The 27,684-nt window shown below is 38.3% G+C and overlaps 1 protein-coding gene across 2 annotated transcripts in view; it reads left to right on the forward strand.

Moving 5' to 3' along the window:
* LOC103713398 (SNARE-interacting protein KEULE) overlaps positions 1-27,292 on the forward strand; it is a 56,611-nt gene extending 29,319 nt beyond the window's left edge. Inside the window, exons 14-22 of one of the 2 annotated variants that reach the window (XM_008800312.4) lie at positions 2,278-2,403; positions 2,495-2,590; positions 17,734-17,850; positions 17,963-18,040; positions 25,604-25,800; positions 26,035-26,125; positions 26,205-26,294; positions 26,727-26,812; positions 26,942-27,292. In XM_008800312.4, the coding sequence (XP_008798534.1) occupies positions 2,278-2,403; positions 2,495-2,590; positions 17,734-17,850; positions 17,963-18,040; positions 25,604-25,800; positions 26,035-26,125; positions 26,205-26,294; positions 26,727-26,780 (849 nt within the window). In that variant the 3' untranslated portion in view covers positions 26,781-26,812; positions 26,942-27,292. Of the gene's footprint in view, positions 1-2,277; positions 2,404-2,494; positions 2,591-17,733; positions 17,851-17,962; positions 18,041-25,603; positions 25,801-26,034; positions 26,126-26,204; positions 26,295-26,726 lie in introns of both variants that reach the window. The other variant, XM_008800311.4, reaches the window with a different exon arrangement.
* The last annotated feature ends 392 nt before the right edge of the window (positions 27,293-27,684 follow it).

Consider the following 27,684-nt stretch of genomic DNA (forward strand, 5'->3'; position numbering starts at 1 on the left):
TGCTTCTTGACGTTTTAGAGTAATTTTTTTGCATTACGGTGGCATTGCTCTGAAACAATGCTATCTTGGGGAGGCAAAAATTTGGCAAATCTATGTCATTGGGTTTGCTATCCCCAGCCTTTTGCATGAGCCTCAAAACAAAACCAAAATGTAAAGAAAAAAGCCAGCGATCCTGGCTTCGCATGCTAGGAGAACTAACACGAAATATTCTAAAATCAATTAGTGAAATACAAAATATACAAATGATGCAATCAATTAGATGTATTTTAAGTACAACATATATACTGACATCTAAAATCTTGTCGAGTGGCGATGTCTCTCGTAGATATCGGGATCACATCAGCTCACTCCTCTAACCAAGCAGTGTTATAGTCCTATACGCTCCTTTTATAAGATATGCGCTCTATGTTATAACTGGTCTCGGATCTCTTACTGAAACTCTGACTCTGAGACGTGTCCTCAGGCTGATTATACGGCTGTGGAAGTGCATGTCGGTAGCAAAATCTGACACATAAGATGCTCTATGTTGCATAGCGTAGTTGTCACTAGAAGATGATTCCTTAATTTTACCACATCTATATTCGTATGGATCATCGGTTGTTTGTGGCTGTAGATAATAGGATCCAGCATATAACTTAGAATCTGATATGTTTGAATTCTACTTTATATGAGAAGTCATCTGCAGCTACATCGTGTTCTTCCGAGTGATTTGAAGAAGCTCGTCTCTTATATATAACGTATCCTTATGGGCTCTACTAGCTCGTGCACTGTGGTCCCTATTTCGTTTGGCATGCATAAACTAGAATTCACCGGTGAATCGAAGATTATCTTGCGGCTATCTCAACGGTGGTCTCATATCTTCTACTCTCTGGCCACCACATCTATGATCATCAGAACTGTCATTGCTGCCTAAATCTGAGTGAACTGACTCCTCCACTCTCTATCGGGACTGAAATTGGTTGTTCTATCTTCTAATTTTTGGTTTTCTATTTTCCTTCATCCTTTTTTGTTTCCTAATACACACATCCAAAACTACCAATCTATATTGGTTGGTTAAGCTCTTACCGATATAATTGTACAATCTTTACACAGAACTCGATCAGTCATTACAGAAGGAAGAAATCCACTGGACTAGTATTATGCTACTTTTAAAAGTTATCAAGTGAAAGTCCTTTTTAAAGCAAGTGTTGGCTTATTCTAGGTCACACGCCATCGTAAACTCCAAAATGATATTTCCTTCCTCGCTTCTGCCCCCTAGAAAGTAACTTTCATGCAACCTTTCAAAACCTACACTATATTTCCCCACGTGCCCATTCAAATCTCCTTTGGTAAATATCTTTTTCCCTAGAAATCTTTTAAATTTGTCTATCCATATTCTCTCAAAAGCATTGCTTTGTAGTTTGTAGCATCACCCAATTCTACTTGAGGATGGTATTAATATACTCTTCTTCTAACAATAATTTTAGCAAGATAATTTTATCTCCTACTCTCTTAATTTCTGCGTCCTCATCTTTTAAAAATTTATCTACAATTATTCCTAGTTAACTTTTATTTCTATTTTTCCCTATATACCAAAGTTTATAACCTGTCATTACCAACTTCCTTTGCGTTTTCTTTTATCCATTTAGTCTCTTGAAGACAAGCTATGTTAATTCTCCTCTTAGTCATTTTATCTATTAGTTCTATCAATTTCCCTGTCAACAACCCTTTGTTTCAAAATTTTGGACATAATTGTTGGATAAGCTTGGACTTTAACTGTCCTTAGAGGTTCTGAAAAATTGCTTAAATACGTTTAGTAATTAGGCATTCTAAAACATAAAAATTGAAACAACAATTGACAAAGGTTCAAACTGAAGGATCCATATATACCAAGTTTTTTTAAAATTATGTTTGCATGCTTATTTAGATGAGCATAAGATCTATTTGTTGCTTGTTATGTATTAATGGTTATGGTCTGCTGGTTATGTAGAAATTGTGTTAGAGGCTTAGATAGCATGAAAATGATTTCAGTATGTGAATAAATTAACTTAGTTTTTTCTCTCTTAACTCGAAGGAATTACTTTTTGGCTTCAGAAGAGTCGCAACGCATTCTACCATTCATTTTCTTTTTTAACAGAACAAAATTAATTCCGAACTTTCCATCTTCATTTTGGGATTGCATCATGTTAATGAGCTTAGAAGAATGTTACTGAACTGACAACTTTCAGTGAATCATGTAAGAGTGAGAAAGAATTATTACAAACCATTGCTTCTATCTGATCTATGCAATATATACAGATTGCGGGAAAGATTAACAATATGGTTAAAGAACTAGGACTTAGAGACATTGGACAGCTGGAGCAAGATCTTGTCTTCGGAGATGCTGGGACAAAAGAACTAATTAATTTTCTACGGACAAAGCAGGTTTCCTGATTGGATTGAGTTCAAGATGAAGTTATTTTGTTATCATTTGTCATCCACAATAATTTGACATGCAAATTAACTTATTCTGCAGGATGTCACTCCTGAAAACAAATTGCGTTTGTTAATGATTTATGCAGCCATCCATCCAGAGAAATTTGAAGGTGACAAAGGTTCAAAGTTGATGCAGGTAAATAACAGATTGTTATTATTCATGACTGCATTGTAGATTAGAAGTCTGATTACATGTGATGGTCATAGCAGTCAAATATCTTCTTCAATAATTTGTAAATGGGCAACTAGAAGAGGAAATAGCTTAGTTTACAGTGGAACTGATCATTAGGATATCTACTACTATAAACACACTGTGCATGTATTGTTACCAGCTGTTGATCATTTGTAATTCAACTTATGAAACTCAAATATCATTTTCCTTCAATTTGTCCCCCAAACATGGGCTTAGAGATTAAAATCTAGCAATAACATTTTGACGGCAATTTTGGTTACTTCGAAAGCTAAATAAATGTGCTGCAGATTTTTTCCTTTCCTTCCTTTATTCAGAGAGGATTACAGGTTGCCTTGTGATAATTTCATGTTACAATGGACAAATTGAGAAAAATGAAACCATAATGCCCCAGCCTCGATTATAATTAGAAGGGGAATATCTAGCATCATATAAAGGTATAGTGAAAGATTGTACATTGCAACTTGAAACCTAAACCCAAACAAAATGTGGGACTAGTTGGCAAATTGTATTTAGAGTTGCAAGAGAAGTTCTTGAAGAGTTTGAAGGTAAGCAATGTAAACATAAAGAAACAAGGCGGAGCATTATTGTGCAAATGGTGATTGAGGAGAAAGAAATTGCTTTGAAAATGGGAAAGAACAAGTGATATTGAGAACTTCTAAAAATGCTTGAAAAATAGGTAAGGAGATGAAAGTGATGGTAAGGCAAAGTATCCAGCTTGTGATGATCTTCATCATAGTTCTGGCTATAAAAGAAAAATGAAAGAAATGTGTTAATTATTTCATGTGATCATAATTATGTTTTTGGTAGTAGATGGAAATGATTTAGTGGTCTTTCCCCAAAATATATTGTATGAGGTGTTTAACAAATAAGATGATTTTTCCCAAAGGTAGTGAAGGCCTTTGGGCATTACATGACAGCTGTATGTATTTTACCACGTAATGATCTCATTAAGGGTTTTGAGAGCCTATGGAAGTTGATAAAACATTTTCCAATGTTATCTTCTAATGTGGCCTTCTATCTCTAACCAGTTGACAGGCTCATTCTGAAATCTCCTTATATGGATTGACAGTTTTGATTCACTAGTAGTTACAGCAGATGATTTATGTGGGATATGACATTTCCCACATTGCCTAGCGGTTGGACATTTTCATTTTAGCAGTTTGGTGAGGTTCAATGTGTCCAATTAAGATGTCCAAATGCAGTCTTTTTTCGTTGGATAGCCTGTTGAGCATTTTGCACCAAGAATGGCGGAATCGTCCTGAACCACCCAGTTCAAGGGTACTTGAGCTGTACTGGCAGTGGATGGGACGGTTTCGATAATAAAATCGAGAAATTGACGAGGGAGGGGAGAGGAGAAGGAAAGAGAGGAAAGGAGGGAGAGAGAGGGAGAGGGTGGTGGTCAGTGATGGTCATCGGAGCAGGGCCGAGGGAGGGGGGGGGGGGGGGGCGGCGAGAGGGCTTTGAAGCCCTCTTTCCTCCGCCCCTATTTCAAAAGAAACATGGGCTTCGTCCCTTTATCATATTTTTTTTTTTTCGATTTTAAAGTGAAGTTGGTAGCCGCTGTATCGGCAGCCAATCGCTCACTGCTGCCCTCTCCCTCTCTCCCCCTCTATCTCTCTTATCCTCTCTTCCTTCTCCCTCCCTCCCCCCCCCCCTCCTCCCCTCCCTCCCTCCTCTCTCTATCTCTCTTTTCCTCTCCCCCTCCCTTGTTGGTTTCCCTATTAGTTCATACCAGAGTGGCATGTCACGGGAGCGTATTGTATCGTACCGCCAGCGTACCAGCATGGGTGCCGGTTCCGGTACTGCGGACCTTGTTTTGCACCATGGTGGTTCCACCGAAGCAAAGAGTTTCTCCTGTATTCACTGTGAAGACTACTAGAATCTCTTCAATTCCTGCAAGTTGTGTGCTATTTGAGAAGAATCCATCACATTATAATTTGATAGTGCCATGCCTTGGAGGTGACCAAATTGTAGCTTGGGCATAAACGTCGGTTGCACCATTATCACTAGAATACCCTTTTGCAGAGTGAAGCAAGTATCATTTGAATCACATGTCTCCCATTGCCGAATTTGATTTGTGCACTTATTGAGCTTGTTCAAGAGCTTGACTAAGGACCTTTTCTGAACCATGCCATTGACGTATAAAGTATATGAACATCTCCATAATGTCCAACAAAGACTGTTGGGCTTTCTCCCTTTCCTAAGATTATTCCTAGTTAACCAAGTTTAGTAACCCTGAGGTAATATTAACCCCAGAGAGTGCAAATGGGCATTGCTTTAGGGAAGGTACAATATCAATTGCGATTTTGGACATCATGGGCGAAATTGGATTAATTTGGTTAGCTGGCCTTGTTCAATATGTTCTTTAAAAATAGAAACCGCCAAAATGACAGGAAAAAGTAGTGTGCTACCAATTTTTATAATAAATCAGATATACAAAATTGCAGCACAGGTGGAATCTATCTTACATTCCACACCTAAACATATGGGAGCCCAGATGGAATAACCAGTTTTGTGTTATGTCAGATACAACAAAGGAGGGTACTTACCTTGTTTTCGCAATTGATGAAGATTTGGAAATAGAAAAAAAGAGAATTCACATATGTTTTTTAATAACTTGAAGAAGGCATATGATAAAACATTGCAGCAGTAAATTACGGGATTACATGAAAATACATTAGACCATTGAAATTATAGCTAAGGGAATTACTAGCATATGAGAAGTTGTGGCTGGACAAAATGGATTTTCAGCCTTGATGGGTCAGATGAATGTTCTAGACTAAGCCCGAATCTCTATAATTTGTTGTGAGTGAAGGTTAGATGTAAATAGGTATAAATGTAAAGGTGTGTACATTGTAGAAAGCTGGCTTTGACCAAAATGGAAGTGAAAATAAAGGTAGAAGAGAAAATTGTGCACTCTCACACGAGCAAACCTCTATACATTGATAATCGATTGCATTGAAGGTAGTTTAAAATTCAGTCCCTTCTTGCTCATGTAGTTGACATCAAGAATGAACTACACTTCCTTGTGAGAAGGATTTGTCAGTTGACTGCAAATTGCATATCCCTTTAGAAGCATCTTTTGTTATTCTATGAAACAACTTGGTGGATCATTTCATGATCATATTACGAATGCAGAACTTCAGGAATGTTGAGTCACATATAGACAGCAAGCATGTGCCACATCTGCTTGGAACGTGTTTCGAAATTAGATGGCATTTCCAAATAGAAAAACTACGTTGGACACCTTTGTACACTTGACTGCTGTTTTTTCAAAGTTACAGGCCATGCATGTGTTTGCATCTTTTATGCACGATAAACACATGGAGTAAGATGCTTTGCATCTACTTTGTTTCTGTTTGGTTCTGTATCTAGCAAAAAACATTAATGTTAGTTCCTCTCCATCCCAAATCATTTTATTTTAAGTTTCCAATTTCTTATATGGAAAACTCAGCTATATATAGGAGTGAAAAAGGAACTAAATAATCTTATTGTGTGATTTCCTCCATCATATGATGGTAACTCTGTCATTTCATTTTTCATGTAATACATAATTATGTACACATATTTTAATTCAATATTCTGATTTCTGACCATATGGAAAATAAAGTAACAGCTTATTATCACCATATGTTTCCTTTTTCTTGCTAAAAGCATCCCTTTATTGCTAGAACTTTCCTGTGACTGCATTGCTGCATGGTATGGCCCACCAATTTTGATGCTATTGATACTCAAGCAAACAAAACTCTTTTAAACTTCTAGTTTCTATGTATAATTTTTCTGTATATCTCTTAAGTGAGGGACAGGAAATGTGATACACCAAATATTTCCAAATCTTCTCCTAGTTGATGCTACAGAACCTGAATCAAATCCAAAACCAGGTGTCATGCCGGTATGCATTCAAAGTGTTTGGTACTGGTATTTAGAGTAAATGGAGGGTCTGGACAACATAACTCTTGATAACCTGTTACCATTCTTTTTGTTGGTAGCTTGTTTGTGTCAGCAGTTATTTGACCACCTTGTTCATTAACTGTTACATGCGCATGGCATGCACGTGAAGGAAAAATTTCTCGAGTTGTCCGATAAAATCGGACGCCAGGCATGAAAATTAGTTGTAAATTTTTTTTATTTATAACAATTATATATCTTAAACATACTAATATGTAAACCATACCTCGATCCCGCAGCGGAAGGTGGTCGAGGTAGACCGGATCTAGATCTTTGAACGTTGCTTCGCGAGGCCTGGATCTGCAGGTCCTCTACTTCGCGCGCACGTCGAGCTTCGCAGGAAGGTTGGACGATGTCTATATTTTGCAAAAAACACTTTTTGCAAAAAAGGACCCTAGAAGAAAATACTTTTCTTTCTTCTCTTTCCTTCTTTCTTCTCTCCCGTTTCCAACCCGAGAGCTTCGATTCTGGACCGATCGCAGAGGAGAAGAGAGGAGACCAGAAAGCTGGATCTGATGCTTGCCACTGGAGAGAAGATTGAGAGAGAAGGACCACTTCTTCTCTCTTCCTCTTCTCCTTTAAAAAACTCCACTGAAGCCTCTGTCTGTGAAGTTTCTTCCAAAGATTTCACAGACAGATTCACTCTAATTTTCTCTCTATTCGTTCTCTATTTCAAGAGGAAAACGTTGGTCTATCTATAGGCAACGCAGTGAGGATTTAAGAGGAGTTATGAGCTGCCGTTTCGAGTTAAATGTAAGATTCGTAACGTTTGTTTCAAAAAAACAAACGTGGAAAATCATCCAATCATCCGATAACAGCCGGATTTCAAAAATCAAATTTAACCGGAATGTAGCCGGTTCAAAACCGACATTCCGGTCCAGACGGCAGAGCGGCCGAGGCCGGAGGTGGCGCGGCGTGGCTTTGAAGCATCGGTGGAGAAGGCTCTGTTTTCTCCCAGGTTTTCTCCATCGCGGTTCACAAAAAAATCTTAAGGGTCCACGGTTGGACGGTCCATGAATGGTCCAGGATTTTAAAACAGTCAGCCGTAACCATTTAAATGGGATTAGTCAAATAGGAAATGGGTTAGCCCATTTTGTAATAAAGCAAGCCTATTTGGTTCTAAACCAAATTGACAGCCCATTTGAATGATTTTTGATCGAAAAAATTCCACATGAGTCCGACTCATGGAGATTCAATTGGTCCAGTTTCGGCTCGATCCAAGTCCGACTTAGATCAGAAAAAATATGAAATTAAATCCCAATTAAATCATGATCGAGCCCAATTACACTAATTTAGACCCAATCAAATCCAATCTCAACAATTGAGTCCTGATCAAGTTCAATTACATTAATTGAAACTTGATTGACCCAAATACAGACTTAATTAGTTGTTCATCCATGAAATTTAGCATGTACCTCATGTTCAGTGCTAGCTGAACATAGACAGAACCAAATTCCAAATGACCCACAATTTAATTCTTAATTAAATTGGGTCAAGACCTTCCTACTTAGCTTGACTAATGTGCGTGACTCCGATAGGTTCGAACACTAAGCCGGTAGTACATGGACTACTCCATGCACTAATCGAGGTGACCATCTAGCAATGATACCCGACGTCCGGATAGGTCGAATATGCAAAGCAACATTCAAGAACCTAGACGTATGGTTGTTGCATAATTCATCCCTATGACCATCGATGCTCAAGATGACCTCAGAGTGGACTGTCGAACTCTGGGTCCGGTCATCCATAGTGTATTTCAATTAATCAAATCAAGTGACCTACTTGGTTTACCTGGCCAAGGTTTTACTGAATTGAAATACAGCGAGACATCAACTCCTATAATCTGGAGCGGTCAATCCCATCTTGACTCACACAGACTTCGCGAGTACTTGACTGCACCCAGCATCTTCCGATCCTGAATTAGAAATTCAGGTCATCCAGTGCCTAAGTACAGTGAGTTGCTTGCAAGTCACCGTGACAGTCTCAGGTCTAAGGGGTACTTATGCCCATACGCTTTGCGAGCTAACTCCGACAATGGAGTGCTACCAGGTGAGTCACTGTTCAGTGACGATGTACTCCTACATCTCACCTGTATGCCATACAGTGTCTCCACACTCTTGGTTTAAGAGGACAACCAACTAAATGACACACAAGACCTATACTTGACATAGCTATCGTCCAATTGACAGCTCATCATTTGGTCGCGAACTGGTTTAAGGACTAAATGATAAAACCTCTTTATCCACTAAATTAGTCCTAAGGACTTCATCACAATACACAATACACAGGAGTTCAATTTGAAGATGTAACACTTGTGATGAATAGAAAATTGCCAGAATAAATTTTTATTCATTTTAATAAAAATATACATAATCCAATTTCTTACAATTAAAAATTGGCTTTGGGACACAATTCCAACAACTCCCACTTGGACTAAAGCCAATTTGTACAGTATCTTATACCCATCTTCGATTTGTGATAATCGAACTCCTTTACAGAAAGGGCTTTAGTGAATGGGTCAGCTAGGTTCTCCTTTCCATCGATCTTCTGAAGATTGACGTCACCTCGTTCCACGATCTCTCGTACAAGGTGGTAGCGACGCAGAATGTGCTTGGTCCTGTGGTGAGACTTTGGCTCCTTTGCTTGTGCAATGGCTCCAGTATTGTCACAATACAAAAGAACTGGACCGTTGATTGAGGGAGCAACACCAAGTTGATTTACAAACTTCTTGATCCAAACAGCTTCCTTTGCCGCATCTGATGCAGCAACATACTCTTCGCATACGGAATCGGCTACTGAATGCTGCTTGGAACTTTTCCAGCAGACTGCTCCTCCATTCAGGGTAAACACAAATCCTGACATACTCTTACTGTCATCATGGTCTGACTGAAAACTAGAGTCTGTAAACCCCACAAGTTTTAAGTCAGATTCTCCATAGATTAACCATTGGTCCTTAGTATTTCTTAAATACTTAAGGATGGTTTTCACCACCTTCCAATGGTTCTCACCGGATCAGACTGATACCTACTCGCTACTGCTAGTGAGTAAGCAACATCCGGTCTTGTACATGTCATGGCGTACATGATAGAACCTATTGCAGAAGCATATGGGATTCTACTCATACGCTCTCTCTCTCGGAAGTTGTCGGACAATCTTTCTTAGAGAGAAAATTCCTTGGCCTATCGGAAGATAGCCCTTCTTGGAATTCTCCATGTTGAACCGCTTCAATAGTGTCGATGTACGTGGATTGGGACAATCCAAGCAACCTCTTAGATCTATCTCTATAGATCTTCATCCCTAGGATGTAGGATGCTTCTCCCAAATCCTTCATGGAGAACTGTGATGACAGCCAGAGTTTCACATTTGTAATGCAGGAATGTCATTCCCAATTAAGAGAATGTCATCCACATACAACACAAGAAATGTGATCACTGAACCGTTAACCCACTTGTAGACACAAGGTTCTTCTTCGTTCTTAACGAAGCCATATGTTTTGATAGTTTTATCGAAACGTATGTTCCAACTTCGAGAAGCTTGCTTAAGTCCATAAATGGACTTTTGTAGCTTGCATACTTTGGACTCGTCTATGGATGTGAAACCCTCAGGTTGTATCATATACACCTCTTCTTCCAGCTCTCCATTTAGAAAAGCTGTTTTCACATCCATTTGCCAGATTTCATAATCCATATATGCTGCTATAGCATGATCCGAATAGATTTTAGCATTGCCACAGGGAAAAAAGTCTCGTCATAATCGATACCATAACGTTGACGATACCCCTTGGCAACCAGACGGGCTTTATAGGTCTCCACCTTTCCGTCTGCGCCTCTCTTTCTTTTGAAGATCCATTTGCACCCTATGGTTTTATCCCTTCGGGTGGATCAACTAGTGTCCATACACTATTGATTTCCATGGATTCCATTTCGGATCTCATGGCGTTAAGCCATAACTCAGAGTCGGACCTCTGCATAGCATCCATATAGGTGATCGGATCCTCATTGTTCTCATCAGCTCAATGGGATCTGCATCTTGGACCAAGAAACCGTAGTATCTGTCCACTTGACGCGGTACTCTACCTGATCGCCTTAATGGTGCTTCTACATTGGGCTCCGGGTTTGATCTAATCGAATCCGGTTCTGTGGGTTCAGTAGATTGTGTTAAATCTTCCACCTGCTGAACTTCACTAAGTTCAACCTTAGAGGCAACAATTCCTTCACTAAGGAATTCCTTTTCCAAAAAGGTTGCCTTAAGTCCTACGAACACCTTTTGTTCATTAGGAAGGTAGAAGTAATAACCCCTAGTTTCCTTGGGGTACCCTACAAAATAACACTTATCGGACCTAGGACCAAGTTTGTCAGTTTGAGAACGTTTAACATAAGCCGGACATCCCCAAACCCTAAGGTATGAAAGTGTCGGCTTACGCCCAGTCCATATCTCATATGGAGTCTTCTCAACAGACTTACTTGGAACCTTATTTAGTATTATACACGCAGACTCTAAAGCATAACCCCAAAAAGATAGAGGCAGACTAGTAAACCCCATCATGGATCGAACCATGTCTAACAGAGTTCGATTCCTCCTTTCGGATACACCATTGTGCTGAGGTGTTCCTGGAGGGGTCCATTGTGAGAGAATCCCATTCTCCTCTAGATAAGTCAAGAAATCACCGAAAGGTATTCTCCTCCTCGGTCTGACCGAAGGATCTTAATACTCTTTCCAGTCTGTTTTTCTACTTCATTACGAAATCGTTTGAACATTTCAAATGATTCCGACTTATGCTTCATCAGATAGACATACCCACCTGGATAGGTCATCTGTGAAGGTTATGAAGTAGGCATAACCACCTTTGGCACTTACGTTCATAGGTCCACATACATCAGTATGTATGAGGCCAAGAACATCGCTGGCTCGTTCACCCTTTCCAGAAAAAGGTGACTTGGTCATCTTACCCAGAAGACAGGATTCACAAGTTGGCAATGATTCACAATCATTGATTTCTAAAATGCCCTGTTGGGCTAACCTGTTTATCCTGTTTTTATTTATGTGACCTAGCCGGCAATGCCACAAATAGGCTTCATTGACATTATCTAACTTAGGGCGTTTATTAGAGTGTACATTACATTCACAGGCAGTGATAGAGTATAAATGCCATATTTCAATTGTCCACGAAAAATTTTAATACCATTCAAATGATATCACAAAAATTTTCTTTTATTGATAAACAATAACCATTTTTGGCCAAAAGGCCTACAGAGATGACATTCATTAAAAATGTGGACAATAATGACAATCATCTAATATGACTACTCTAGATTCAAAAACAAGCTCAATGACTCCTAAAGCTAGGACTGGAACTGATCTTCCATCTCCAACGTTCAGGAATCTTCGCATTCTTGAATCTTCTACTAACTTGAAGTCCCTGCAACGAATTGCAAATATTAATTGGACTTCCGGTATCCAATACCCAGTAGAATCATAAATTGAAAAATTACAAGGTGTTATCATATAATTACCTTGTGCAGCAACTGTTTGCTGCTTTTTTTCTTAGGCCTGTTTGGATCAAGGGACGCTATGTAAGCCGGACAGTTCCGCTTCCAATGACCCATCTTCTTACAGAAGCACTCTGCCTTGCTCTTATCGGCTTTATGCTTCTTAGTCTGGCTGGGCTTAGAGACCCCAGCACGAGCTTTCTGCACCTTCTTCTTCTTTCCTTTCTTAAAGGAAGAAAGTCCTGCAGAAGTCCCACCTACCACATTCACCGACTCCTTTTTGAGTTGGTGATCCTTCTCATAGGTCTGCAGTAAACCTAGCAAACCATGATAGGATACTTCAGGTTTAGTCATTCTATAATGACTAAGGAAGGTCAGGTAGGACTTGGGAAGTGAGTTCAAAATGGCGTCCTTGCCCAATTGCTCGTGCAAAGGAAAGCCAAGTTTACTTAGGCGATCGATTTGTTCGACCATGTACAATACATGATCGGTGACCGATGCCCCTTCCCTCATGCGGGCATTGAATATAGCGCAGGAGGTCTTATGTCGTTCAACATCATCAGGTGTACCGAAAGACTCCTTCAACATTTGAAGGATTTCCACTGGCTGCGCTTCCTCGAATTTACGACTAAACTCGTCATTCATCGAGGCCCTCATGATGCAACGCACTGTAGTGCGATCGTTGAGCCACTTTGATAAGCGTCTCTGATTGCACGTGGTGCATTGGCTGCAGGTTCCTCAGGTGCAGGATCCGATATCACATACAGGATCCGCTCATGCTCTAATACTATTTTCATCTTTCGATACCAGCTATCGAAGTTAGGTCCATTAAGCTTATCATTGTCTAATAGTGTTCGGAGGGACAATGAGTTAGCCATATCTGAAAAATAAAGAAAAACCCAACTAATCAGTATATGATTTATTTAATCCTAAAGACTTGGACTTTAGTCTAAAGTTTTCTCCCACTATTTTAATCGAATTAATAGCCTCTACCTTTAATTCGAGGAATTACTTTAATTCCCTAGTGGGTACTAGAATCCGCATAGACTGCATACGGGCCCGAGGAAGGCTCGGCCAACCCATGTGCATCTAAGGTAGGTACATTACCAATTGTTTCTCTAAACAATTTCTAGTAATCAATTTTGCCCCAGGTGGTAATCAGTAGGCGGAGGCCTCCACTGAAAATCCTGGTTAGGTCCAACCATTAATGAACTAACTCGATGACACTACCTAATGTACTCTTTCCTTCCTGTCTTGCTTTTGTCTTGATTCTACTAGTTGTCGCGAAGCTTCCTTCGTAACTCCCGGAACTTCTTCGTAGTGGCTCCGTTCCATGCCTCATTTTAGGGAAAAACTATAACCGAAATCCTTTTTTTGGCATTAACTTGGAACCACGTGCATCTAAAGCAGGCCCGAGGAAGGCTCGACCAACCTAATCACAAGTAGATAGCTCAAAAAGCTATCATATAATGAAGGATAATTCCAGTATTCAGAGGAACACCAGACGGAAGCGTCCTGCATGTTCAACTATAATATTGGACCCATTATCATTCACCTTAATGGAAGGATATGATCTAGTTATCTATACAACTTTATCATTTTAAGAACCTAATAATTTAGAGGATTTTAATTGATATGTGACACTGACCGATAATTCAAAATTTTCCCACTGACTTCACCAAGTCATACAGAGGACTAGCTTTTATTGGTCTATTAGACACCTAAATCAGTCACACTGATTTTCCTTAATGGCATGGGTGAGTGCCAAGTCTCAAGGTACCTTAATCAAAACATGATCAACCAAATTGGCCAGGTAAGAGAGATCATGGGAGGGTTACGCCATTAACCTCTTTCCTAGACACCAACTATGTTGACCAGGTAAGAGGTAGCCCCAATTAAAAACTATGATCAAATGCCGACTTACCTTAGACACCAATTGGTTTATCAAGCTGATTAGGTTATCCTTGGGAACTCGGGCTCGACCCCTGAGCCACAATCAGATCCAATTGAAATGTTTGGATATGATAAACTACAACTATTAAGTTTGATCATTTTAGAAACCTTGATTTAGTGTAGTTCAACTATTGATTAGATTAAATCATGTTTCTTAAGTTAGTCCATTTCAATTTGATTTCATGATTAGGTCTAACCTAGTCAACTAATCTGATTGTGCTAACCCATGCCCCAAATCCCATGTTCAAATTTAAATTTTAATTCGAATTTCAAATTTTGAATTTTAAATCTTTATTTGAAATTCAAATTTTAAATTTTAAATTCAACATTTAATTTTTAATTAAATGTATTATGATCATGGATTCAAGGTGTCAATTTATTCCAAATATAAACAATTTATATTTAAATTTTGTGGTCATAATAAATTTAAAACTGAAATTTCATAAACATCAATTATGCATAATTTCACAAAAATAAACTATTTATTTTATGATACAAATTAATCTCAATCTTGTGCTAGGACAACCTTTTCACTATAAGTGGTTAACCTTATAGCAGAACAACCTTATAATTCAGCACAAGATTGATATTTTATCGTTAAATCTAGATCTAATCTAAATTTAAAAAATTAAATCATGCATAATTCTAGATGTTATAGGCCAATTCCATCAGCCAACCTGGCTCTGATACCAGTTAAAGGAAAAATTTCTTGAGTTGTCCAATAAAATCGGATGCCAGGCATGAAAATTAGTTTTAAATTTTTTTATTTATAACAATTATAAATCTTAAACATACTAATATGTAAACCATACCTCGATCCCGCAGCGGAAGATGGTCGAGGTAGACCGGATCTAGATCTTTGAACGTTGCTTCGCGAGGCCTGGATCTGCAGGCCCTCTACTTCGCGCGCACGTCGAGCTTCGCAGGAAGGTTGGACGATGTCTGTATTTTGCAAAAAACACTTTTTGCAAAAAAAGGGCCCTAGAAGAAAACACTTTTCTTTTCTTCTCCTTCTTCTTCCTTCTCTCCCGTTTCCAACCCGAGAGCTTCGATTCTGGACTGATCGCAGAGGAGAAGAGAGGAGACCAGAAAGCCAGATCTGGATGCTTGCCACTGGAGAGAAGATTGAGAGAGAAGGACCACTTCTTCTCTCTTCCTCTTCTCCTTTAGAAAACTCCCACCAAAGCCTCTGTCTGTGAAGTTTCTTCCAAAGATTTCACAGCACTCACTCTAATTTTTTCTCTCTAATTCGTTCTCTATTTCAAGAGGAAAACGTTGGTCTATCTATAGTTCAACGCAGTGAGGATTTAAGAGGAGTTATGAGCTGCCGTTATCGAGTTAAATGTAAGATTCATAACGTTTGTTTTTAAAAAAACAAACGTGGAGAAAATCATCCAATTCATCCGATAACAGCCGTATTTCAAAAATCAAATTTAACCGGAATGTAGCCGGTTCAAAATCGGACATTCCGGTCCAGACGGTAGAGCGGCCGAAGGCCGGACGGTGGCGCGGCGTGGCTTTGAAGCATCGGTGGAGAAGGCTCTGTTTTGCTCCCAGGTGTTTCTCCCATCGCGGTTCATGAGAAAAACTCTTAAGGGTCCACGGTTGTTGACGGTCCATGAATGGTCCACAGGATTTTAAAACAGGTCAGCCGTCAACCATTTAAGTGGGATATAGGGATTAGCCAAATAGGAAATGGGTTAGCCCATTTTGTAATAAAGCAAGCCTATTTGGTTCTAAACCAAATTGACAACCCATTTGAATGATTTTTGATCTGAAAAAATTCCACATGGGTACGACTCATGGGAGATTCAATTGGATCCAGTTTCGGCTCGATCCAAGTCCGACTTAGATCAAAAAAAATATGAAATTAAATCCCAATTAAATCGTGATCGAGCCCAATTACACTAATTTAGACCCAATCAAACCCAACAATTGAGTCCTGATCAAGTTCAATTACATTAATTGAAACTTGATTGACCCAAAATACAGACTTAATTAGTGTTCATCCATGAAATTTAGCATGTACCTCATGTTCAGTGCTAGCTGAACATAGACAGAACCAAATTCCAAATGACCCACAATTTAATTCTTAATTAAATTGGGTCAAGACCTTCCTACTTAGCTTGACTGATGTGCGTGACTCCAATAGGTTCGAACACTAAACTGGTAGTACATAGACTATCCATGCATTAATCGAGGTGACCATCTAGAAATGATACCAACGTCCGGATAGGTTGAATATGCAAAGCAATTCAAGAACTAGACGTATGGTTATTGCATAATTCATCCCTATGACCATCGATGCTCAAGATGACTCAGAGTGGACTGTCGAACTCTGGGTCCGTCATCCATAGTGTATTTCAATTAATCAAATCAAGTGACCCATCATTGGTTTATCCTGGCCAAGGTTTTACTGAATTAAATACAGCGAGACATCAACTCCTATAATCTGAAGTGGTCAATCCCATCTGACTCATACACAGACTTCGCGAGTACTTGACTGCACCCAGCATTCTTCCGATCCCTGAATTAGAAATTCAGGTCGTCCAGTGCCTAAGTACAGTGAGTTGCTTGCAAGTCACCGTGACAGTCTCAGGTCTAAGGGGTACTTATGCTCATACGCTTCGCGAGCTAACTTTCGACAGTGGAGTGCTCCGTAGGTGAGTCACTGTTCAGTGATGATGTACTGCTACATCTCACCTGTATGCCATACAGTGTCTCCACATTCCTTGGTTTAAAAGGACAACCAACTAAATGACACACAACGACCTATGCTTGACATAGCTATCGTCCGATTGACAGCTCATCATTTGGTCGCGAACTGGTTGAAGGACTAAATGATAAAACCTCCTTTATCCACTAAATTAGTCCTAAGGACTTCATCACAATACACAGGAGTTCAATTTGAAGATGTATCACTTGTGATGAATAGAAAAATGCTAGAATAAATTTTTATTCATTTTAATAAAACATATACATAATCCAATTTCTTACAATTAAAAAATTGGCTTTGAGACACAATTCCCAACAGCACGCCCACACAAACAACAATAAATTCAATCTTTTTTATTTCTAAAGAAAAGAAAAACTTCTCTATAATAACCTTATAATTTCTTAACCTTATTTAGAACTTAATAAATTGCTCTCAGATCTTCGTTTAGGCACTCAATACTTTTATCGATAATCCTATAGCATTTGTATTGACAAAATGGACTTGTTAGTCAAAAATATTAGCCATCATTTGATGGCCCTTGGAAATTCTCTTTGGTGGACTGTTAAGTCCCACACAGGATGTATCAACCACCCTGGTTCTGTTGATGACTTCTCAAGTCATCTGTTCTGTTGATGGAGTCTGAACATGCTCCCTTTCTTTTTATTAATAAGCTACAGAAAAGGTAAACCATTAGCAAATTGTGTTTTTGTTTTGCTAGGTAATTCACAATACAACTGACAGTTCAGTCAAAATGGATGATGCAATATTAGTAACATATATATTCCACTGTCAAAAAATATATAATGAGGTGGATTTCCAAATTTGACTATGTGGCTTACATGTTCAGAATATACGTTAGTGAGACAGAAGCATTAGTTTTCCATATTAAAAAATTATAATTTCTCTTGATTTCTGTTTCTATTGCCCACATGTGTCTATAATTTAATAGGGGTACCTGAAAGGAAGGTTCTATTTTACAGCTTGCAAGATTGTCTAGCGATGACATGAATGCTGTGAATAACATGCGATACTTGGGAGGATCAGATACTAAAAAAACATCAGGAGGGGCTTTCTCTCTCAAGTTTGATGTTTATAAGGTAAATGCCCATGTGCTTTCGTTGAGTTTTTCAAGATTGTTAGAATATCACATTTGCTTGTAATTTTGGTAACTGATCTGGAGCTTGCTCTATGCCCTCTGTTGGTTATCAGAAGAAGCATGGAGTGAGGAAAGAAAGGAATGATGAGGGAGAGACATGGCAACTATCTCGATTTTATCCTATGATAGAGGTTATGTATCATATTTATGTCTTGATTTAATATTATATTAATCTTGGTTGAAGCTCATAATTATGATTCCATATATCTTTGTGCAATTATTTGCATGGATAGAGCTGCAGTTTTCATTGTTTCTCTTTTTTCTGTTAACTTTATTGCATGTTTTCTTTTTTATTTGTGTTTTCTTGTATTAAAAACAAGTAATTGCACTTATAGTTTTTGATCTGCATAGTTGTCATCAAATACTTCATACATGATATAGTGTCATATTTATTCTTTTGCTTCCAAGTTCTAGCTAACCATTATAGTTTAGATATTAACTTCTTGTTTAAATTGTGCCCCACGTTAGCAGCATTAATCTTATTTGTTATCAAAAGGTGCTTTCATTAAAATAGTCCTCTGAAAATTTTTCAAAAATGGTCATGGTGAAAATATTGGTTGCTTTTTGGGCTAAAAGAAACATATTTCTACTATTCTAGTTAAAGACTTGTTTTTTTAACATGCCAAAATAATGGAGGACATGCATGGACCTGTATTGTGATTCTTCCTCACATAGTTTCAAAATCATAGTGAATTTTACCTAAAATATAATCACCTATTCGAGTTTTTGTAGGTTCATACTCCCTATAGCAATGTATGGCCCAAGGTGTGCATTTGTTGGATTTAGTAGTTTTGGTATTGCTCACCGAGGATGATTTAAGGATGAGTAGTCAAGTGTTGGTAGCGAGAGGGAAGTCACCAGAGAAGGGCTCTGCTGGTGCATGGGTAAGATTCAAGTCCTAGAGATAAGGGCAAAGTGCAATGTTATCACTCTAAGGATATGGCCACATTAGATGAGTGTGAAGATCCAGATGTCTGATGGAGCAGTGTGTACTTTGGGGTGGGGTTTGGTACGTCCAAAAGCGCAGGAATCTAATTTCGCTTGGTGCATTATACTCTAGAGGCTTTGGGTGTTCAATGTGAGTTTGGAGTTTTGAAGGTGACATGTGGCATCAAGGTGCTGATGAAAGGCGAGTGTAGAATACATGGTTTCATTAGACAGTTGTAGGTGGAGTTCGTTGGTATATGTACAGAGAGGTGCAAGCCTAATGCTCGGGATGATGTATTTTCGATCCAGGGTTCAGTTTTGCCATGGTGATAGGTGCGGATATCTCGAAGAGTTCAAGAAGGGCAAAGTTGTAGGTGGCAGGATGAGAAGATTCGAGAAGGAATTGTTCAATAGGCCAATGGTTCAACATGTGAGATCTGTGGTTGATGGACAGTGAAAACCCAGATGTCTGATGGAGCAGTGTGTACTTTGGGTGGGGTTTGGTACGTCCAAAAGATGTGCAGGAATCTAATTTCGCTTGGTGCATTAGACTCTAGAGCTTTGGGTGTTCAATGTGAGTTGGAGTTTTGAAAGGTGACATGTGGCATCAAGGTGCTGATGAAAGGCGAGAAGTGCAAGTAATACATTGTTTCATTAGACACAGCTGTAGGTGGAGTTCGTTGGTATATGTACAGAGATGTGCAAGCCTAATGCTCGGGATGATGTAGTTTTGATCCAGGGTCACTTTTGCCATGGTGATAGGTGCAGATATCTCGAAGAGTTTCAAGAAGGGCAAAGTTGTAGGTGGCAGGATGAGAAGATTCGAGAAGGGCTTGGGTTTACTACCTTAGGGGGAGTATTTCTTTTGATAGATCATGGATTAAAGGCTTCTGGTGATTATCCTAAGGGCCTAGTGATAAAAGCCAAAGTTGTAGAATGTTGGAGATGTGGCTTCTATTTCCACAATAGGAAACGGAAATCAGTCCATTTTGGACCCACATGGACCCTACATCATCTTTAAGTGAGTGGTGCTCTCTTAGACTTTAAGTAGCATTAGGAAAGGCTGTGCTGAAGCTTTCTTTTCTTATAAAGGTTGCGTCACATGGTTAATAAGGAGTTGCAAAGGATTTCCACAGGAGCGTTGGTTGATGTGAGTGAAGAAAAGAAGAGAGAAAAGAGGGGTGGAACAGGAAAGAAGAGAGGAAGAGAAAGAAGAAAGAGAAGAATACTTATCTATCTTGATACTCATATTAGTTTCTAATCCTTAACAACCTCTTAAGTCACTCTTAACATTTTTCTGTGATAAATTTTCTCGATGTATTGTGCCTCTTGTATCATGCTCTTTTTTGAGTTTTGCTTGTGCTATCTTCTCTTGGTGAACTTGTAGGAAGTCTTGTACGTTGTTTGTTATATAGTAAATTTCTGGCTCCCCTGGTGGACATATCTGGGATTTTGTAAACCCGTGTCAAACCTCGGTATGTTTGTGTCTGGTTTAGTCCTCTATTTTTTTATTTATTTTATTTAGCTGCTTTGGGCTTGTAATAGGAAAAACGAGAAAGTTTAAAAGTAAAAACTAGAATGCTACGAAAGATAAAGCCTGGTAGGAAGGACTATTTATAGATGGGAAGGGCTGTAAGTGAGATTAACAGCTCGTGAGTGGGCCATGCAAATGAGGGAGGCCTACCACTCCAGATCTCCATTGAGGGAGTCATTCCATCATGAGAAGACAGATATGCATCTCACTTGAATAAACAAACTGATAATTCTCATCCTTGAACACCTGTCCCATCATATTGTACTGTATGCGAGGACCATGTACTTGGTTTCCGTACGTCTCACTCAAATAAAATATGCTACTCCTTGCGAGCACATGTGCGATCATTTCTCAGTCAATAAGTCACAAATAAAGATAGTGCTGTATAAGAGGTCCATGTCTAGGATTCACATGATCGTGCAAAACAATGTTGGCTGGCTAACTTGGAAAAGCTTGAAGTTTCCAAGTTAGCAGACAAACCTTGCAAGCAGTTGAAGTTTTGGGTGGATAATGGACATTGAGCGGTACACTAGAAAAATAACTATTATTCTACTAGTTGAGTCATGGTTCAAGAAGATTTAAATCTAATAAAAGAATTGGTTGCTCTTAGTCCCTATGAGTGATGTTATTCCAAGAATCCCTTTTCAAGATTCAAATAACAATGTTGTTTGGCATAATGATTATTATCTATGACAATAGTTATAGCTGCCATTATTTTTCTCATTGTAGTAGATTTGAAGTTATTTAATGTTAAAATACTAACTCTTGTAATGATCAGAATAACTATATTTTAACAAAAAATAACGAACATACTCAACTTAATGAAATGAAGCCTTAATCTCAAACTAGTTCGAGTTGGCTATATGAATCCTTTTCTTCCATTCCACTTAGTTTAGGGCAATACTTTTTGAAAGATGTAGTGATATCAAATCCTTTCTTACTACTTCATCCCATGTAATTCATCATCTTCCTCTACCCCTCTTTCTTTCTCTATGGATCAAATCACTCTTTTATATGGCTGATTCATCGGTTTTACATTGTACATGTCCAAATCATTTAAGTTCATTCTTCTCTCAATTTGTTGCCGATTAGTGCTACCTCTACTATTTTATGAATGATTTCATTTCTTATTCTATGAACGACTTCATTTCTTATTCTATCTTTTCTTATATCACCATACATGCATCGCAACCATACTTATCTTGTGCACATGTTGTCTTCTATCTAACATTCTGTACCATAAGGTATAGTTGGTCATATGGCTGTCCTATAATTTTTCTTTCAACTTGGCAAGTATGGTATAAAGCACACAATATCCTAATTATACTTTTCCCAACTTATCCATACTACTTTAATCATCATGGACATGGTTCACTGGGCTGTGCCAAATCAGCCGATTCGGGGTGTGTGCCGAACCCAACTAGTTGGGAACCGACACAGTTCAGCTGGTTAAGTTGAGATGAGGCTGATTTCTTTATTAAACCTTGCTCGCGTACATCTTCGCTCAAAACCCTCTAGAGAGTGCCCCCCTCACTCGGGATGCTTCGCGAGCTTCGCCACCCTTCCTCGCGAACCACTGCCCCCTTGGCCGCTCATGATGGTCACCCCTCCTCTATAAGTCCCTCCAGCTCCCTCTCCCCCTCTCCCTCCCCCCCTCGATGATGACTAACGAGGACTTTTGAGCCCTCTCTCTCTCTCTCTCGGCCTCTCTCCCCCCTCTCCCTCTCCCTCTCCCTCTCTCTCTTGTTCTCTTGGCTTCTCCCTCTTGTTGTCTCTATGGCTCTCCTTGTGCCGTCACTCCCAGAACATGGCATGGACTTGTACCATGCCGAACTGGTCGCTGACCGGTATCCTCTCCGGTACCGGTTCGATGAACCTTGCCTATGGATAAACATCCTTTTCAATCTCTCTTGATGAATAATAGATCCTAAATATCGAAATGATCGCTCTTAAAAACTTCATGATGTTCAATTTTCTGTCCATCTTCATCTTTATTTCTAATTTTATTAAAATTGCACTCCATTTGTTCCTTCTTGATCCTACTTGACCTAAAATCCTTAGATTGTAATGCCCTTCTCCATAGCCCCAACTTACAATTAACTCCAACCCTAGCTTCATCTACTAAGATTATATCATCCATAAATAGTATGTACCAAGAAATATTGTCCTGAATATGCCTAATAAGCTCATCCATAACCAACACAATAAGGTAAAGACTTAAAGCTTATTCTTGGTGCAAACCTACTATGATTGGAAACTCACTAGTGTTACCATTAATAGTTCTTACACTAGTAATTGGTGCATTATACATGTCTTTAATTATATTAATATAACTAAAGAAAATTTATTTTTTTCTAGCACCCGCCATAAGACTTCTCTAGAGACTCTACCATATGCTTTCTCTAAACCAACAAAAGTCATGAAAATCTTGTCTTTTTCTTTGTATTTCTTCATTAACCTCTGAAAGAGAAAAATAGCTTCCATATTAGATCTTTTTGGTTTAAAATCAAATCGGTTCTTTGATATTTTTGTATCACACCTTAATTAGTACCCAATTAATTAGTATCACACCTTAATTTGTACCCAATTAGTCTCTTCCAAACTATAACTCGTAAGTTTGGTATCACAATAGTTAGAACAGTAGTCAATTCTTATATATCAGACTATAGTGCTCTTCCTATATTTAATCTGGCTCTTTATGAAGTTTGTTTGTATTAATCATTGGCTCATTACCTTGTTCCATCTATAAGCATTTTTAAGTCCTAGGAAACTTGAGTTTTTCCTCTATACTCTAGTAGAGTATATTATCTGTTGATGTTGATGTTTTGTTAGGTGAATTATGCTTTATGATAATAGACGCCTTTCTTCTATAATTGATATGTGATCATGGACATTTTTATCTTATGAGTGATGCTATCATGTTTGTTGGATGATGTTTTAGAACTTTATCCTTGATTTTTTTAATTATTATTTGCATGAATTGGTATAAATATTAATTTTTGATATTTAACGAGAAACATATTGATATGTTTTAGCAGCCTAGTTAGCTTTTGTTATAGTGCCCACCATCAACTATTCGTTATGAAAGCCCCAGCCACTATATGCCAGCTATCTGCTTTTTAATACATTGGAATCATGTTATTAGAATGTTTCAACCCGCCTAGCCAAGGTATGCCATACCGACCTGCCTGAGCCGAGCGGTACGGGCGTACCGTATCGGTTTGGTACCGGTACCCGGTATAGGTAGCATACTGACACTCAGTACGCCAAAAAAATTCTGTATCGTCCCGTACCGACATTGTGCTAGTATGGCGCCAGTACGAGATCCGGTGCTGAGATGGCGAATTTTGCGTTTAGCCTTTATGGAAGTTTCTATTGGGCATGGTTCGCCGTACCGGCCCAAACCGGGTGGTACGTGGCATACTATACCGGTTTGGTACTGGTACTCGGTACGGGTGGCATATCGATACTCGGTATGCCAAAAAAATAATTCTATACCATATTGTACTAATACTATACTAGTGTGGCACCGGTACGAGGTCTGGTACTGTAATGATGAATCTTGTTGTTGGCCATGGTTGCCTTCTCTAGAATTCTATATTTGATGGGTTGATTGTATTTAGAAGCTGGTGACTTTATATGATAATTTTATGCTTTGAAGGATCATTGCATGGACCATAAGAGTAAATTGTATTTGTGGGAAAATTGTTGTTGATCAAGGACAAGAAAGCTATCTGGTTGATGTGGAAGAAATCATAGGAAGGATTTTTTAAGAGATGGGAAATATATTGATGGAAGTTTTGAGAATATTTGGACTTCATGCTAATGCAGATCATGTTCAATGGGACTTCCTAATGTTCGTACATCTGAGCGATAGCTGCTAGCACGAGCCTTTTGCATCCCATCTATGCGTTGATTTTCAGAATAGTTGGGTATGCATTGCTGCATTATATAATATGTACCAAATCATGGCCTTGTTAACACATCAGACCTCTATATCTGGGAAGAATGTTCCCTTGAGTATTTACCTTATTCAATCAGTATTGTTTCCTATCATAGACTTGTGTCTCTGGGAACCATATTCCCATGAGTATTTGTTTACCTTATCCAATCAGTATTGTTTCCTATCATAGGATATCAACCAGTAATCTACATTGCACAATAATATGTAACATGGCTATGGTTGCAGTTTTTACTTGTTTAACCCTTTTTTTTGGCAAGGTTTTTCCTTAGCTAGGTTACTTTTTGGTTAGTTTGTTAATTAGAATTAATTATATGGGAAAGTTGTGTTTTCGATGATATTTTCTGATGCATCTCTCTTAGATGTAGGATTAATTATCCATCTTATGGTGTCGAATGCATTCAACCTGTGGTCTGCTTCACTCCTGCAATATATGCCTCTGTGAATTATAGCTGAAAGAAAATTCATCACTGCTTCTACCAGATCTCATTTTACATATGATCCAGGCTTCCAATGCATATGATAAAGGATTCCTAGTGTTTCCAATGTGTTCACTGGATTCAAATGTGATATATGATTAATCTAAACATGTTATATAGTAACTATCATACTTGGAGTGGGAAAAAGTTTCTGTGTTTATCTTCTGGATCATCACCCTGATGCATATGGCACTCAGCTTGGTGTCATAATCATTATAATATCTGATACAGATTTAGTACATGATACGTAAGATTTTAATATTCAATTTGACAATAGTAGAAAAGGTATTGAGATATTTGTATGAGTATTGAGCAAGCTGAAGAAGAGAAATAAGCGAGTGATATGGGCTATCATGCACAGAAGAATGAAATATTAGAAGTAAGATGATGCGTAAGGTGTAAGATCTTTCTTTGTATATTTCTTTCTTTTCCCTTCATATTTTTCCCATGGTATTAATTTTCTTTGTTCCCTTTGATTCTGAGGGAATAAATATATTTCTGACATGCGTAGAGTTCATCGGAAAGAGAAAAAAGGGAAAGCAGTGAGAACAAAAGAGAGGAATATTGTCTGATTTCAGTATTCCTTTTCCTTGCATATTCATACAATCATACAATAAAACATTTTTGTTAAATGTTCATACAATAAGGCACACTTCATAAAATAAACGTTGTATACTTTTAATTTTCTTAGCTAGTTGTGTCTTCTTGGTCAGATGTGGCATGGCTGCCCCTTTTTTCTTTTTTGGTTGCCATGAAATGTTGCCTAATATACACAGTTCCTGTTCTGTTTCAGGAGTTGATTGAGAAACTTAGTAAAGGTGAATTACCAAAAGATGAGTATCCATGTACGAATGACCCAAGTCCTACTTTCCATGGAAGCTCAGAGAGTTTACCACTTCGGACAGCCCATTCTCAGCCTGCTCACTCGATGAGATCCAGGCGCCCTGCCACATGGGCTAGGCCTCGAAATTCTGATGATGGTTATTCAAGGCATGTTGACAATCATTCTAGTTCTCAAAATGTTTGCACTTCCAAGTGATCCTGCAAGAATTTATTATCATGTTATCAGATGTTTTCAGTTTGACTTTTCCTACATAATCAGAAATATCTGGAGTGTGCAATGTTGCTATTTAGTTGTGCGCTTCTGAACTACCTGATCGCTCTTAAAACTTTCCACTTTCTGGTATAGTCTTCTTTCTTTCGCTTATCTTTGAGCTTTTGCAGTGATTCTGTATTAAGGCATGCATCAAGTGATTTCAGAAGGATGGGCCAGCGTATTTTTATCTTCATCGTCGGTGGAACCACTCGATCTGAGGTACCTCAGTGCCTATGATAATTAAACATAATTTTGACTTTGTTGACTTGTATTTAGAATCACTCAATGCCTCTATCAGCTACGTGCCGTTCACAAGCTTACGTCAAAGCTGAAGAGGGAAATCATCCTCGGCTCATCCAGTCTTGATGATCCTCCTCAGTTCATTACAGTGAGTGCATGAAACTGACAAATCATAAATTACCAACTAAATTTAGTTTCTCCTCGTTAGATATTTCATATTTCAGATGCTTGTTTTGAATTTCTTGATATGATCTGGAAACAACTTCACTGATCCATGTTGAATTTCATGTCTGAAGCATAATCACCTGATCTACTTTAAACTGTTATGTTGCATGGGCTTCATAAATGTCTTACAAGTTGTACCAAAAAAATAAATGTCATACAAATTGATTGTAGGCGTTTCCTATTATAGATTTTGACTTGTACTCCATTATTGTCAGTGAAAGTTCCCTGCTGATTTTATGATTGAACTAATCGTTTTTTTTTTTTTTGGGGGGGGGGGGGACAAACCATTTCTATGTCAACAAGCATATGAACTGAAGTTAAACTAAAGAAACTATCTATTGATTTCTATCTGCAGAAACTGAAGATGATGTCAGCTCAAGAACTTTCGCTGGATGACCTTCAGATTTAATCTGTTTCACAGTCAACATTCTCTCATTGCGGGTTGGCTCCCTTATTGTTATCATGGTTCATCTCATGTCCGTTTTATTTAAATATGTCAGTTTCTTGTCAACTTATCATAGTTTCTTTTCTTCTTCCAAACTACAAAATCAATGTTTTAATCTGATTTAGGCTCCCAAGCAGCAATTGTACCCTGACAGCCTCCTCCTGTGTGAAGATGCATCTAATGGTTTCAGATTTAAATTTGATATAGGATTTGTAGCATTCATTCTGCTATGCAAGTGTGTAAAATATAAACAGTTATTTTTTGGACTACAGACATTTAAATGTTTAGGGTTGGGTACCAGTATATATTTAGTGAATAACAATTTTTTCCTAGTGTCATAAACTGGAGGCCCCTTTTTGAACTTCTGAGGTTGTGCACGCCAATTTAATTTTCATTGCATATTAATTTGTTAAGAAGCTTTGGATGCTTGATCGTGCCCATGGGTAATGGATGTAAATGTTAAATGCTGCATTATAGATATGACTTAGTTAAAATGTGTGCTGCAGCTTGATCAGATTGTTGGTTGCTGATACATTTGTGAATTTGTCCTGAGCTGAGCCCCTGCTCATATTGAAATAACTCGAATAAACTTGATTTGGATGACACTGAATCAAGGTTAAACCTTGTTAATAGGCTTGAGATTGATTTCAAGCTTTCAAGCCAAGCCTTAAAACAACCTGGCTTGGTAAGGTTCGAAATTGTTCAATTGTGTAATATATATTTGTGTCAAATAGATACTGAGATAGATAGGCAACTATTCGTAGGTATCGAATATCCAATTTTGTTTATTACTGGTATTTAATTTTACACAATGCTTATAAACTTTAACAAAATAAAAAATATATTTATATATTATTAACTTTTTTTA

This window comes from Phoenix dactylifera, unplaced genomic scaffold (genome assembly GCF_009389715.1).
Source record: "Phoenix dactylifera cultivar Barhee BC4 unplaced genomic scaffold, palm_55x_up_171113_PBpolish2nd_filt_p 000097F, whole genome shotgun sequence".
In the NCBI taxonomy this organism is placed as follows: Eukaryota; Viridiplantae; Streptophyta; class Magnoliopsida; order Arecales; family Arecaceae; genus Phoenix; species Phoenix dactylifera.